The sequence below is a fragment of the Syngnathus leptorhynchus genome, chromosome 15 (genome assembly GCF_054491065.1).
Source record: "Syngnathus leptorhynchus isolate UIUO chromosome 15, UIUO_Slep, whole genome shotgun sequence".
NCBI lineage: Eukaryota > Metazoa > Chordata > Actinopteri > Syngnathiformes > Syngnathidae > Syngnathus > Syngnathus leptorhynchus.
This window is the reverse complement of record NC_141209.1, coordinates 3250619-3266261: the sequence shown is the minus strand read 5'-3', so window position 1 is coordinate 3266261 and position 15643 is coordinate 3250619. Positions and strand designations below refer to the sequence as shown.

Below are 15643 nucleotides of genomic sequence, written 5' to 3'. Positions count from 1 at the left end.
TTAAATGTCACGTTTGGGAAAAAAAAAAAAAAAGACAGTACTGTCGACACTCGGAGTGCGTTTAAGAGTGGCGTTGATAATCCACTGAAATGCCGCAACAGCTCCGGGAGGGCGATAGAAATGTTATACGCGGTTAGTGTGTTGAGAATTACATTCGATGTTCTGTCGTGTCAAAATGTGTTGATGTCTCACTTTGCACTTGATGATTTACAGAGTCAGAGCTTTTGAACGTCTTTCCTTCACAGGGTTATTTAAGGTTGTCAAGCGGTCCCGCGAGTCAGACATCTAGTTTGTGTATTTTTTTGTGTACACTGTCTTTATTCCGAAGCAAAAGCACGATTGGTAAATGGAAGAAGTGGAATTATCAAAACATGTGAATGAACTCATCTCATTTGCTGAGATTTTTGACAATTTTTTTTCTAGGCAGAAATACGGGGTCAAAATGTTAAATCATGCAATCACGTTGCCATGTTAGCTAAGAGGGTGTAGCTTGTTAGTAACCATATTAATTAGCATGGGAAACGATATAATACGGTGACCTACATCGGTGTGGTGGTCGACTAACTCCCAACCCCCTTCCTCAGACATTATCTACAAGTGCCAATGCACATGGCGATAAAAAAGCTTTTTAATCCATTAACAACGTATCGTCCAGCGCCAAAGTCCCACCCTTGGGCCCACTTGGGCTGCATCTGGATAATGTTGAAACGAGAGGAAGACCTAAAAAAAGGACCCCCACACTACTAGCAGCACCTCACGGCACACTCACTTGACCAACGCCTGCTGATAATATCTGGCAGGGAGCATAAGAAGCACATGGAAAGACATTAAAGGAGCATCACTCTTCGCTCCAGATAAGTGTATTACATTTAATGACAGCAGGGGGAGCCCATGAGCAAAAAAAAAAACCCATTCCTTACTGTTGCTTTAAAAACAAACCCCAAGTTTGAGTATAAATATTCTTTGTGGCCAGAAGGTTGCCGTGTTTATCCAAACTGGGAAACGCGCTTACAAGAGATGGTCCGGAAAAGGTTTTAAAGTATCTTGTGGTCCTGCTCTCTCTGGGAGGGAGAGGCGAAGGAGGGGGCACGAACCGTGAGTTTCAACACAGCTTTTCCCCTGGAAAGCACATCCATCCCTCTCCATTTTCCCTCTGTTTACTTCCAGTCTCTCGAGTTTACATGCCAATTCCATTACAGGGATTAAAATAGTTTGTCCGATCCGTCCGTAAACTTTTCTTGTCCTTTTTGCCCTGAGCATAATTTAGATGTCGCAGAGGATGGATTACGGGACAATTCGTAGAAATGAGAACGCTACAGGGGCGGGTTTTACATCTCTCCAGGGCACCTTTGACTTTAAGAGGTGCAATTCAGGTGAGTGGATTAGTAATGGTCGCGTGGGAGGTGAAGTCACCTGATTCAAAACAAAACATAGAACCCGCCTGAACCAGAATGTAAAAATGTATTTTCAAAATCGTTCAGGTCGGAATTACTTTTTGAACCCCTCAGGTGTTTTTCATTTATCTGTCATTAAAATATACAATCGATATTAAGCTTGCATTTTATTGTATAACTCTCGTCTTTATCAGTATGAAAAATATTCATTTATCACCAGTATCCAGTTTGATGAGGGCAAGCTACAACAATTCCGACACGCCAGCATTTACTTATCAGGCCCGAACAAATAGCTCCGTGGCTTTTATGCGACATGTTATCAGGGTTGCTCTGAAAGTTGTCCCGATGCGGTGACGTCACATCTGATTCATCCCAAGAAGCATCGGCGGCGCCCTCTGCTTTGTGTTACAATAACAAGGCTTGATTACGTCTCATTGTTTGCTCGTACGTGTCAGCAACGTGTTAAATTGCCTTCCCTTCCGTCAAAACATTTGGGCCCAAACATTTATAACGTCTCTCATTTCTGACATCGGCCAGAGCTAGTGTTGGATTATTTCACAAGTTTCATCTGCTTTTAATTCCGCTTGCAATATGAAATCACGCAGGGAGCGTGACGAAAGATAAAACTGAGGCTGGGCGGGGGAAGCTGAATATGAGGGAAATGGACTCTGAGGTGTGTTGGGGTGCTACAATCGCCCCAAGTTATGACTTGAAACTGGAAAAACGAAAACAAGGTGTGGATCGCTTTAAAAAAAATAAAAGTCTTGGAAGACATTTGGGAGAATCTCTGCCATGTGGTGTCGTCATGCAGAAGGCATGCGCCCTAAGGTGAAGCGCCCTGAGTCACAAAGAACATCCCCAAAGTGGAGAGCACGCCAATTATGGCAAAGGTACTCACACTATTTACCGAGGTAGAAGTACAGATACTTGTTTAAAGAAACGCTTTGGTAAAAATAAATAAATTCAGCAGCACTAAGTGCTGTACAACTGCCCCTCCTAGCATGTTACATTGCTTTTCCTTCTCTAAGCAACAAACTGAAATGGTTCCTCAACATTTAGATAGGCCAGATAACAATTGTCGGTCATAAATTCTTTATCCTCTGCGTAGACAGCTGATATTAGTTGCGCACTGATAAGCTCAGAGGAGAGATGTTATTATGAATCCCATTAGGTTGTAGGAGGGACTTGTCCTGCTGCATTATGATTGGCTCCCGAGTTAGGGACTTGTGTGACATCTGTGTTATACTGCCCCCAGGTGGTCAAAGCAGGGACACTAGAATTGATGCACTTGACAAAAACAAAAAACAAAAAATCTATTTAATTATGATCTGACTATATTTTTATGAAGTGCAAGATTACAGCACATTAGTTTTCCTCATTCAATTGCATATCAGAAATTCTTTGGGGGGGGTACTTGGACGGATTAATGTCATTCCCATTCATTTGAATGGGGAAATATGATTTGAGATTTGGGTGTTTTCAGTTAGTAAGTACAGGAATGAAGTATTTGCATTTCACACTACTGCCTGGCAGGAGGGTTCAGGTAAGAGGCTTCAGGGGAAAAAAAATCCCACCTGTCAATTTGACGGCGATATGAAATGACTCAACGAAAATGAATAACGACATGAAAGTAGGCCAGAGGGTACTGTTCATAGCGTTTTCATCCAGAGCGCTTCCAAGCCTTAATGGCTCGTCCGTCAACATGGTCCTGCTCAGGAGTGCTTATTCAAACTCGACAAGTGGAGCCAACAGCTGTAAATAATCTGAAACTTTCACACATCATCCTTCTGTTGTGATAGTTTGGCACATGCACGCCTCGCATTGGGAACGGGGAAAGTATCCTTCTCTGGCCAACCATGTCTTGTAAATAACAGAGCGTTGAGACTTTACGCGGACATTCGGGGAACCGAGGGTTGCGAGAACGTACTCGTAAAAAAAAAAAAATTGATGAGTTGTCGAATGTACGACTTATATAAAAAAGTGAAGGTGGTGCTTTCATTTGAGTAGAATGATGAAACTATTTTTGGTGGTCGGAAAAATGGATGACCTGGCAGGTTGGTTGGACAGATGAATGCTTGGACGGATATAAATTGTTGGATGGATGAACTCTTGGATGATTGGTGGACGGAAGAAAGAACAAACCAGTTGAAAAGAATTATGGGACAAATGCTTGATGGACGAATGAATGGACAATGGATGGACAGACAGACAGACAGGATGAGTTGAGTGTATATATTGCTAAATGTATTGTCGGATGACATTGTTAGATAAAAGATCACTCCGATGGATGGACAGCGGGTTCTTGGTTGGAGAGGAAGACAGAAAGGTGGATCAAGGGATGATTGGATGGAAGGATGGATTGGCAGAAATTGCCAAATGGGATGGGATGGACAGAAGGTTGGGTGGACAAAACATGATCAACCCCCCAAAATGTTCTCCTATGGAGTAATGGGGGGGGGGGGGGGGTATGGTAGGGGTGGGGGGTACATTCAAGGTGTTTGAGACAGATGGGGGGGGGGGGGGTTGCGAACACCGGAGCCTGCGGAGGGAGGGCGCATGGAAGAAGAGGGAGGATGACGAGGAGGAGGAGAGGTGGGCAGGAAGGTTGAAATTGGGCGGATACATAAAAAGTGCACGGGATTCGGGATGCTGGCTCATTTCGAACACGTCCCTCCTGCGCACCGCCTCATTTTTTTTCTCTCTCTCTCTATTTCTCATTGTGCTTCCCACCCCGCATCCATCGGCGCCGACTGACCCGCTCGGAGCCTCTCGCTCACGCCGTTGCGCCCCTGGGGACACCTTGAAAGGGATTTAATGAGCCCCGAAGACGCCCGATTTCCCTTTAAGGCTCGGTTTTTATAACCTCACTCTTGGACTTTATGACTGTATCACGTCAATCTTGATACTTGCTTGTTTGGACCTGGACCTCTTACTGATGGTGAGTCTCGCTAATTCGATGACGCGTCCTGCGCTATGAGGCGTTCACGGACCAAACCAACCTGTTGCTGAGAATGTTTTTTTTTTTTTATGATTATTATTTACTTAAATCACTATTTTTTGGGGCAATTAGTGAAAAACTCTTAATTGAATTCGAAGTTAGAGCTGCAAAGTGAATATTCCATGACGTTACTCTGCCATTTGAAATGACGAATCAACTAATTGGTGGCATTTTTACGCACGGATTTATGCCCGATTGACAGCGTCGTTAATTGTTCACATGAGTCGTGCACATTGCTAAGTTGTTGTGCAACATCTGTGCTTTGTGAGTAACACATGAGGGTTGTTAAATTTCAACTATTACGTCACAAAGTGTGGATGCATTTAAGAATCGTGCAGTGTGTGTGTGTGTTTGTGTAAAATGTCTCAATTGAGTGGCGTGAGGACAAAGGACACACACACAAAAACGAACGAACACACACGCACGCACGCACACACACTCTCACTCAAACACGCGATGACGTGTAAGGGAGTTACAATAACACCAGCTTGGGTTAAACCTGTGCATTTCCTGATATAATAGTGAAATAACGACTTATTTCTGTTTATAAGAGTATTTGTTTGAATCTAAGAGTCTATGATTTAGTTTTTTTTATTTTTATTAAGAGTTGTAAAGTGTAAAGGTTTTTTTTTCTTGAATCTGGTAGTATTTTTTTTTCTAAATGACAATAATTATTCCCATTACTAGAAGTTTGTTTCTTGTTTTCTAAATCAATAGTTATTATTATTTTTTAATTTTGTATGAAACTTATTGTCTAGTTTGAGGAGTTTGCATTGTACACACTTTGATTTATTCAAACATATATCATTTAAAAGGAGCACCCACCAAGTTTTTTTTTTTCTACTGTAGAATTATTGCTTGCTATTGTTGGTCGCTTTTGTTTTAGGTTGCCTGTTTATTTTGAGGGGGCTCTGCGGTCTTCTTATGCAATTCATCTTGTAGTGCGGTTTTCGAGCGGGGTTGGGCAACTTTGATCACATTTTTTTTCCACAAATTTAGTACAGCCCTTGGAGGACTTTATGAAAACTAAAATGGCCCTAAAGAGGCAAACCAAGTCCATTTGGGTTTTTTTTTCTTGGGTTTTACTAGCACCTTAAGCCAATAAATTAATACAACATAATTTTATAGTAACAAAAATGTAATTTATAAATATCTCCCTTGCCAATATCAGAAAAGAAAAAAAAAAAAAAAGAAAAACTATCCAACCCAAAAATTGCTTGACTTTCTATAACGGCTTCCAATTTTCTCTTTGACGTCAAAATGGTCGTTAATAATATTTGTGGCTCATTAGAACCTGCCCCTGTGACTGTAACCCAATTAGGGACAACAGAGACGATCAATATCAGGGGCTTGCGATTGGTCGCTCACTGGTGGAATTACCTTTCCTTTAGAGTCCTAATTGCGGCCTGCTCTTGGGTTTGACGCCGCAGCTGGGCCTTTTGTGCTGACGTCATGATAAGAACAATATACGTAGTTGTAAAATTGAAGTATTGAAGCCCAAGCGCCTCATTTTGCTACGGTTACAAGATGTTCAGTTATGGTCGCTATGTTTTCAATTCCTGTAATGATGGGAGAGGCCTCCGTGTCTTTCTCTCTCTCTCTCTGTACAATGAACGCTTGTTGTCACTGATACACACACACACACGTTCCTCCCTCACAAACACACACACACCTCCCACCCCATGGGTAATAGAGCTGATCATGTTCCGAACCGTCCTCGCTCGCTCTGCTCTCACAAACATGCAATGGCTGCCGATTTCCCGCCAGTGTGTGTGCGTGCGTGCGTGCGTGCGTGCGCACGACCGAGCACGCCGAAGGTCAATCGTGGGTCAAAGGCAAATGAAAAACGTATGTATTTAAATCATCAAGATTTTCAGTTGAAATGAATTGAAATTCCATTCATTCATTCATTCTTGTCCGTTAGCTTTTTTTTTTGTTTTTTTACAGAAATGGACCAAAAACATAATACTAAATGTGAGCAAATAAAAAAAAAAAAAAAAGCGCACATGTATGGTTCACCACTTTATATTAATTTACATTTTTTTATGAATGCATGTGGCTTCAGCATCTAAAACAGTGACCAAACACCAACGTCACTCTCGAGTTTGACCTTAATAAACACTTTTATGATTGTGATTCAACACTGTGGTGCATTTAATGACCCCCCCCCAAAAAAAGAAAAAAAAAAACCAAGAAACACAGCCAACACTGCTTTTCCCCTCCGTGCCAGATGGTAAATCAAAACCAGTATTCCACCTTACGACATAGTTTCACGCGTATTGCCTCACTTGACAAGTCTATTAATATCACAGCAGATTTGTTTTGAACGTTTCTCTCGGCGTGGCCAAGAAGTGTCATGCTTTTGATTAATTTCTTACACTGGGGATTAGTGTTTGATTTAGAATGCTAATGCCCAAGCTATGCTAAGTTTTAACTAATTCAATTGGATCCAATTTTCACCCAAATTTTGTATTGTCAGCTGTTGACTTGGTGCCGGAATTTCCAAGAACCTCGTAAAAGCAGGATGGTTTTATCTCTCTATTTTACCGGCAGCTGTCTCGACTTGGCAAACTTTTGATTGGAACAGGAACAGGCCCATGTCTCGGTTTTTATGGATTTTATTATAAGTTGTGCGATAACTGACAGAAAACAAAAATAGAGTACAAAGACAGCCAACAACTCGTGTGCTTTTAAGCTTTAGATCTAGACAAGTCGCTTTGAGATATTTCTGCTCATTAGCGGTTTGGGCTGAGCAGGAACAATGACAACAACCTGGTAAAACTGCAGTATGACTCACAGGTGAAAACCCGGAAGACATTTCTTCTATTTATCAGGTGGTCATTCAAAAAACAACTTTGAGACACGTTTGTTTTTATGTTTGCAATTATGTACGGTAATTAAGTTTACAAGTTCTTTGTGTGTGTCTCTTCCAGGAACAGGCTCACTCCTACGTTCTCCTGCATCCGCCCAACGCAACCTAACATTTCCTGGAAGAACGTGCCCACCGCCTGCTCCCAACAAACATGGACTGTTTTCCCATGCTTTATTTTGTGTCGGTAAGTAGGCGGAAAGTTACTTTTTTAAAATCCTCCATTAAAGCATGCATACATTTATTTTTAGTTCGGTCGGCGGGGAGCAGTAAAAAAATTGTTGCTGTTTTTTTTTTTTAGTTCACGTCAGAGTTCGTTCAAGGTTGTAAATATTTGCAAAACATTCACCAGAAATGGAGCGGCCATTTTGTGAATCTCCCGAAATTCCCAATGGCCGCCGCGCCCCTGGCGCCGATTACAATTAGATTAAACAAGCCAGATTGGATCATTCAAAGCAATTAGCGGCCAGTCATGAAGTCCAGTCTCCCATCGGGTCAAAGTTCAATTTCTAATCGTGTAACCCGTGTCCCATCAGAGACATCATGATTCCTGGTAATCGAATGCTGATGGTCATTTTCATATGCCAAGTCCTGCTGGGAGAGAGCAACCATGCCAGTCTGATACCAGAAGAAGGAAAAAAGAAAGTGCCGGGCCTGCAGGGTCGTTGGGACGCTCAGAGCCATGAACTGCTGCGGGACTTTGAGGCCACCCTGCTGCATATGTTCGGCCTCAAGAAGCGACCCCGGCCCAGTCGCTCGCCCGCCGCCGTGCCGCGCTACATGCTGGACCTCCATCGACTGCAATCAGGCGAGGTAGACGAGTCGGGGGGCGAAATCTCCTTCGAGTACCCGGAAAGGTCGGCGAGCCGAGCCAACACTGTGAGGGGATTCCACCATGAAGGTAAGGATGAGGCGCGATGGGAGTAACGAGCTAGTTTGCTAGCTCAAAAGCCTAAAATATCCATCAAAGATGAGCCCCCCCACTGAGTATTCATCCAGATTTGAATTTAAAAAGTCACCAACTGCTGCTTGACGACCTGCGAAGCTTGAAAAACTCCCAATGGCCTCTTCGGTTTAAAGGCTTTGGTTAACAGCTCAAGCAAAAAGCATACCTTCATATTACCGACGTCTACGTCAAACCACATCCTGCAGGGAGCAACTCGGAAAACTGGACTGACACGCTGTAGTTTATGTGGAGATGGGCTATTTTTTATTTTTTTTTGAAAGGGAAAAAAAAAAAAAAAGGACCTTCCTCAACGTGCAATTATCTTTAATGCTACTCTGCCGCGTTCTAAATAAAGACGCACATTGCTAACAATGTGGGTGCCCGAGAGCAAAGGGATGGAAAGAAGTGCCTCAGAGCCCCGTGCGACGTAAGGGACGGACAAACGGAACGGCGTTGCGGCGAGCAAGGCTAGCGGCTTTTGATTCATGTTGAAGGAACTTGTGGTCGACTGAGCTGCTGGAGGTAAAGCCTTCAACAAGTCGGGTCAAGGAACTAATGAACCGAAGGGGAAATGAGTGTGTTGAACTTGAAAACTTGGTTTTAGGTCTGAGGGAACTAGCATCAACATCTACGAGTCTTTATCTTAGCCCTGTGCAACTGTGATGTCATTTTCAATCGCAAAGCAAAATGGCCGCCCCCCTAAGATGACAAAAATTAACAGGTGGATTTTGTTGCTTTCTTCTTTTTCCACAAACAAAATATTAATTGGGATGCCCTTTCTAGACCACATCTTAAGAGTCACATGGAAAAGAGTGCTAGAAGGTTTCTACTGCGCTACCTAAAAATGTACCCGTCTCTTCTTTTTTTATACTCTAAACTATGTTAATCATATGCTTGGAGTTCTCTCGAGTAGGAAGGTCTCGCTTGACATTTTACTTTTTCATTCATCCGCCGATCTGTGATCGTTCAACTCAGAACCGCTTGTGTGAATTCACCAAACGAAAAGTAATATAGCGGCAGAGCAAACGAGCCGCGACTCGGCTGATCAGAACTCCAGCGGCTTTTAATCATGAGAACCACCTGGGCAAGATTAGGTTCTGGGTGTGAAATAATAGGGGTGGATTGTGCAGGAAAATAGTAGACACAACATTCCTTCCCCACCCCCTTGGTAAAGCCCCACCTCAACAATGGCGATCTCGCCAGAAATCTGCAGCGTGAGTGCGCGCCACTGTGTTTATACTGTAGCTGTGGTACGTTAATCACCACCCTCCTCGGGATGCGTGTTTCAGCAAAGTGCTCCGAGAAAGGCAACCGATTCCACGGGATACTTTGCCTCCACTCTTATCTTGCGAGTTGAATTCATTTCTGTCTGCAAGCTGGTAACTCAATTGATTTGCATGTTTCAGAGCACATGGAGAGAGTGCACGAGTTGGGCGAGAATGAGGCCACGCCCTTCCGTTTCCTCTTCAACCTCAGCAGCATTCCAGAGGACGAGCTGCTCTCCTCGGCCGAACTGCGCCTCTACCGACAACAGATAGCCGAGGCGGGCGGCGACGACGACAACAAAACGGGCCTCCATCGGATCAACGTGTACGAGGTGCTGAAGGCCCCGCGGCCCGGCCAGCTCATCACGCAGCTTCTGGACACGCGGCTGGTACGACACAACGCGTCGCGCTGGGAGAGCTTCGACGTCAGCCCCGCCGTGCTGCGTTGGACTCGCGAACGCCGCCCCAATCACGGCTTGGCCGTGGAGGTCCTGCACCTGGACCGGACGCCACGCCGTCGGGGCGAGCACGTCCGGGTCAGCCGCTCGCTCCACCAGGAGCCCGGCGAGGACTGGGAGCAGCTGCGCCCCCTCTTGGTGACGTTCGGCCATGACGGCAAAGGTCACCCGTTGACCAAGCGGACCAAGCGCAGCCCTAAGCAGCGGGGTCGCAAACGCAACCGTAACTGCCGACGCCACGCGCTCTACGTCGACTTCAGCGACGTGGGCTGGAATGACTGGATAGTGGCGCCCCCTGGCTACCAGGCCTACTACTGCAACGGGGAATGCCCTTTCCCGCTGGCAGATCACCTCAATTCTACCAACCACGCCATTGTTCAGACACTGGTGAACTCTGTGAACAACAACATTCCCAAGGCCTGCTGCGTGCCCACGGAGCTCAGCGCCATCTCTATGCTCTACTTGGACGAAAACGATAAAGTGGTGCTGAAAAACTACCAGGAAATGGTGGTGGAGGGCTGCGGCTGCCGCTAAAGTGCGAGCTAACCCGGATTCGGACGAAACAAGTCGCTACAAAGTCTCTTAAAAAAGAAAAAAAAAATCACTTGGACCCTTATTTATAACTTTTACGTTGAGGTGTACGTTTGTCTCACTCTTTTTTTTTTGTTTTGTTCCTTTGATAACATGATCATATATTTTGACAAAATATATATATATTTATATCGACATATAAAAAAAATAAATTGAGTCCTTATTTTAAACATGGGAAAAAAAAGCTGTACAACTTTTCATCATGTACATTAGATTGTATATGTTTTTTATTGATAAAATAGTAAAGATGGAAAAAAGAATCTAAGGAGTTTATTTATTACTAATATTATTGCTTTCACCATCATATACCTATTTTCCCAACATTTTATGAATTAGAGAAACCCAACATCTTGTAAACAACAGAAATAAACTCACCAGATATGCGGACTTCCTCATTGTCCCTTTTCCAGGCTTGCCATCAAAAAGTTCGAGCTGCCCACGAAATAGAAAAAAAAAAAAGAATCATTTTATCCTCCATTGCTCTGCGTGACTCGAAAATATTGTGTGTCCTTACGATATATATTTTTTCCTCCCCCTTTTGCCTGTCAATTGCCGTTACAGACATTTCATTCCATTTCAAAGACAGTAGCGGGCCACCTATTGTTCTCCCATTTCACTTTAATGTCAATTAGGCTAACATGTGCTGGGACAATTGCAAGCAGGCCGAGGGTGAGGGTGAGCCTATTGTCTCCCCCACCTCCTAGCCCGCGTTAGGGGCATGATTGCGGACAAAGTGTCCCGGGCTGACGTGATCCTCTGAAGAATCAAAAGGTTAGACGCTGTGTCTCCTGCCTTTGTCTCGTGCCGGCAAGAGCAAAGACGCCTGTCTCCAACCTGTGCCCCCGCCACACAATGGGCCTCGACATCACTTATTTACAAGCCGACGGCTGGCCCAAATTATATGATAATGTTTGCAGAGAGACGTTCCTTTGAACTGCTGCTGGAAAGGGGGGGCTAATAGGGTTGGGGAAGGGTGGGGGGCGGAGATGGGGTAGAGGGGGACACTGCCGGCAGCTCTGCATTGTTTGGAAGAGGGTCGTGTACATTGTGATATATAGGCCGCTGCGGCGCTTTGGTTTGATCACGCTCTGAATCGTTTCAACACTAATTGAAATGCGTTAACGTTTATCAATTTGTTACAGTACTTGAACCAAAGATGCATTATTTCAATTGATTAGGCTCACAAGGATATTTTTAAACACATACGTAAGGATCATTTAACAGACACCGGAATTATGATTATTTTTTTAAAGATTAATGTTATTAATTAGATAATGAATTAATTATTTTATTTAAAAAGATATATTTAATGAGCCATTCTAAATATTTTAAAACAACGTTGCGCATTAAATCAGAGCAATGACCATCCAGTGAAAAGCGTATAGTTCCAACCTGTGTGTATTTTTGTTTTGGCTTTTTTAGCCCAAATAAATAAAGAAATGATTCTACATTAGAGAACAACAATATATTTATGAGCATACGCCCCAGAAAAGCATGAATTTTTGCAATTTGTGATTTAAAAAAAAAAAAGAAAAATGGCCACTGGGCATCCCTTTGATGCATTGCATATCAGTGTCAAAATGAGAGATAAAGGAGCAGGGAGAAGAAGAAGAATTTCATTTTGAAGTGGTTAAAGGCCGAAGGGGAAAAATGGTGGGCGGAGGTACATACATGGTGATGTATCTGGGAACAAGCTGGTGGGGTGGATGGGGGGGGGGGGGGGGGGGGGGGGGGGGGGGGGGGTTACAACATCTCAACTGCGCCCCCCCCCACCCACCTCATAAACCCCTCAGCCCTCCAGCCCCAAAAGTGGAGATAACATCAGCTAGTTATGGTAATTGTCTGCCTGTTCATTATCCCGCAACTCCACACAAAGACGACATTTAAGTAAGATTGGTGAGTTTACCAAAACTCAGCTATGTTTCGAATGTGTTCTGGTTTTCCATTCGCCGATAAAATAAAAATCATGGTTCGGTAATTAGGACTGGTTTTAGCAATCAGCACAAGGTGATCGGTAAAATCGATTCATCGGCATCCGAGTGAAAATCCTGCCAAAGATACGACAAGAGGTTCGCTCCCTTCGGGATGGTGTCCTAAAAACAGATCGAGGGTTTTGACATTCCTTTGTGACGTGGCCCTCGGTCTCCTGTAAGTGCTCGTTCGCACGCCATAACAGGTGAGTCATTATGTCTATTGACACTGCTCACCTAATTGACCGGGTGAGGTCTTCAAAAAGCTTTTTTTACTCGGAAGTCCCACCGTAAAAAGCCGAGTGTTTACAGATAGTAAACCTCTTCGCAGGAACAAAGAGAGATGATTCGGACTGGCCTCACTTGAAAAAATTGAGTCACGAGTCATGTGATCGTCATCTTGATGTAGTGACACGAGACCAAATTCAATTTTGTATCATAAAACCCTGACTGTTTATATTTTTAAATGAAAAATGAAGATGTGAAAGTTATTCTTGATCTAAGGATCAAAATCTCTTTGGGTGGCCAGTGGGGTGGCCACCATTAGCGCCGCCCCTGGGTACAAACTACAATTTATACCTGAGTGATTACTATTAGATATTTTCATCTTAATAACTGTTGCTAAATAAATCGCAACATCCAAATCCAGACTCCTTGGAAAATCCTCAAATGAGGAAGAATCCGTAGTGGAAATTTCCACCGCGGCAGCAGTTTTATAATTTGGTGTCAAGTGTTTCTGTCGCTGCGCCGACGGAATTTGCTTCTTTTGTGCGTTTGAGCGCGAGGGGTAATTTTGGGCAGGGCAGGGTGTCCCCGCGGTGGGTCTTTCTTTTCTTTCCTCCACGGACACCGCGTGGTTTCATTAGATACGGCTTATGAAAAGATGGCTGCCGCTATGCTGCGTTAAAAGCGCTCGCTTGCTCGACAGGTGCGGACCGAACTCACTGCACACTTCATAACTTTGATTTATCTGATGAGCATATGACATTAAAATTAATCGTACCTGCCATACAAGTGTAAAAACAAGTTGACCTCAAAGTCGTGCCGTACAAACTGGATCTGCTACAGTACGGTTACATTCAAATCATGATTGACACGACCCGCAAGCGTTTCATCTAACAAAAGAGGCGCGGCCGTTGTTTATTTGCAAACAAACTCCCTCTGTGTTCCAACCCCGACTCTTTTGTGCGCCCATCTCAGGTGGGTTGCGCCCCTGGCTGAAAGCGACAGCGTGAAACTGGAGATGTAAGGCGACGCCGAGGCAATTAGGACCACAAAGAAGAACGTGGCTTTTTTGTACTTTTTGTTTTTAACTCAAATTCACCCCTTTTGTCTGTGGCTAAATAGTAGTTAAGGGGAAAAAGTTGAAAAGTAGCAAGTCAAAGGATGAAGGGTGTTTCTTTGAGGCCTCCCCGGTTTGTGTTATTTGTCTACAAGCAGGGTGGGGTGCTCATAACGTGTGGATGGAAGGAGGAGGAAGCGATGGCAGACCGCCCCCCCCCCCTCCCTTTCCTCCCCCCTCCTGCCGGTCCCTGAATACAGCGCGTCTACCGGATCTGGCCAGGATGAAATGTCATATCTCAGAGTGATCCTTATCTCTTAATCGCTTCCTTTGTCTCGTGCGATTCCCCCGGACGGGACGGACTTCCCTCCTGGATGAGCTGCTTTGATGTGTCAGGGAACCGGGGCCTGCTCCGCTGGGGGTGGGAACTCTGTGCATGTGTCTGTGTGGCTTTTCAAGACTGGTTCTGCTCAGAAATAATTTCAGGCCCGAAGGATATTCAGATGCAAGGAAGTGGCACCGGAATGGCTAATTGTGCCATATTTGCATTTCGGAAGGCAAATAAACATTCGTGGCGGTTTCTGGTTGGAGAGATATGCGCGGCCTTATGGGACGATAGCAGCATTAGCTATCACTTCCCTAAAATGGCGTGTGAATTGGTTTTCCATTGGGATAATGGAATGTAAACGACTGGTATTTGAATTGGGAAATTACGCCCCCTTGTGGAGACTTTTTGTTTCTTAGCAAATGATCCCAGTTGTCATGAAAAATGTGTTTGTGTATGCTATCATCACATCATTTTGTCTACTTGCCTTTTTGTGTCCGTGCAACATCCGGAAGCCTTTGGACCTAAGCCCAGGCGGTGATGGGGGCACATTGTCTGCCCCCCTCTGGTGGCCGGATGCAACAGCACAGCGTTTGCGTGTGTGGATCTGCGAGGGGAGACAATCAAAGCATGTTTTTTTAAGTGAGATGCAGTGAGTGATGGACAAAAGCAGCGTCGGCGACAATGACCGCCACTTACAGGTGTTTGCAACAAAGTCATGTGACCACTGGTTTGCAGAGCACTCTTGTCACCACTTCGCTGGACATTGTAGGGAATCACGTGACACTCTATTTTAAGTTAATTAAGTCGTATTACTTCTGAGTAGCCAGAACCTCTCATACTCCAAGTTACATTTCCTGTTCTATGGTTATCATCACACTTTTCCTTGCTTGTCAGAAATGGCATAATAAGAATTCAGAATTTGTTGATATTATATCCAGTTGTGTAACAAATTTCCTCAAAACAGTCATTTAGTTCCGCTAACAACCAATGTACTACTTTCCTATTTGTAGGGCTTTGGGTTCGCCCCTGATGCCAAATAGCCACTCCGGTGGGCAATATTCCAGCCACTGGTGCCTCTCTGTGTATTTTCCCAGTTTAAACCAGCAAGCAGAGAGAGAGAGTTGAACTATTCCAGCTCATTTGGTCCAGATTTTGTATCCTATAAGCTTGAATCAACCTCTTCCACTTGAGTGATTGTCAAGAGGCTGTGTGTTGCTTTTGGCATGGCCATACACAACTGCATACATTTAGCCAATTTAGCCAAAGAACGCTTCGGGCATTGCGGAGTGAGCTCATGAAACATGTGGTCCGGGGTAGTTAAGACCCGCAGTCACGAGCCCGCGGGGACCGCCCGGCTGTGTAAGTCTACACCGATCATATACTTTTAGTGCACGGCAACAACATGTGCAAGAAACATGCTTGCTAAGTGCGTGCGGCGGAGATACACGTCGACAAACAAAACGCATTGGGGGCGGAATCGGACTTGCCGCTTAAGATTTAGTCCGCTAAATGTTTGCGTGAGGTCACACCACAGCATTGTGT

The 15643-nt window shown here is 44.4% G+C and overlaps 1 protein-coding gene across 1 annotated transcript; it reads left to right on the top strand.

Moving 5' to 3' along the window:
* The first annotated feature begins 4069 nt into the window (after positions 1 to 4069).
* Positions 4070 to 11104, top strand: bmp4 (bone morphogenetic protein 4). The gene is made up of 4 exons (XM_085932251.1): positions 4070 to 4332; positions 7326 to 7448; positions 7798 to 8162; positions 9614 to 11104. The coding sequence occupies exons 3-4, from the start codon at positions 7805 to 7807 to the stop codon at positions 10462 to 10464; spliced, it is 1209 nt and encodes a 402-aa protein (XP_085788377.1). The 5' UTR covers positions 4070 to 4332; positions 7326 to 7448; positions 7798 to 7804; the 3' UTR covers positions 10465 to 11104.
* The last annotated feature ends 4539 nt before the right edge of the window (positions 11105 to 15643 follow it).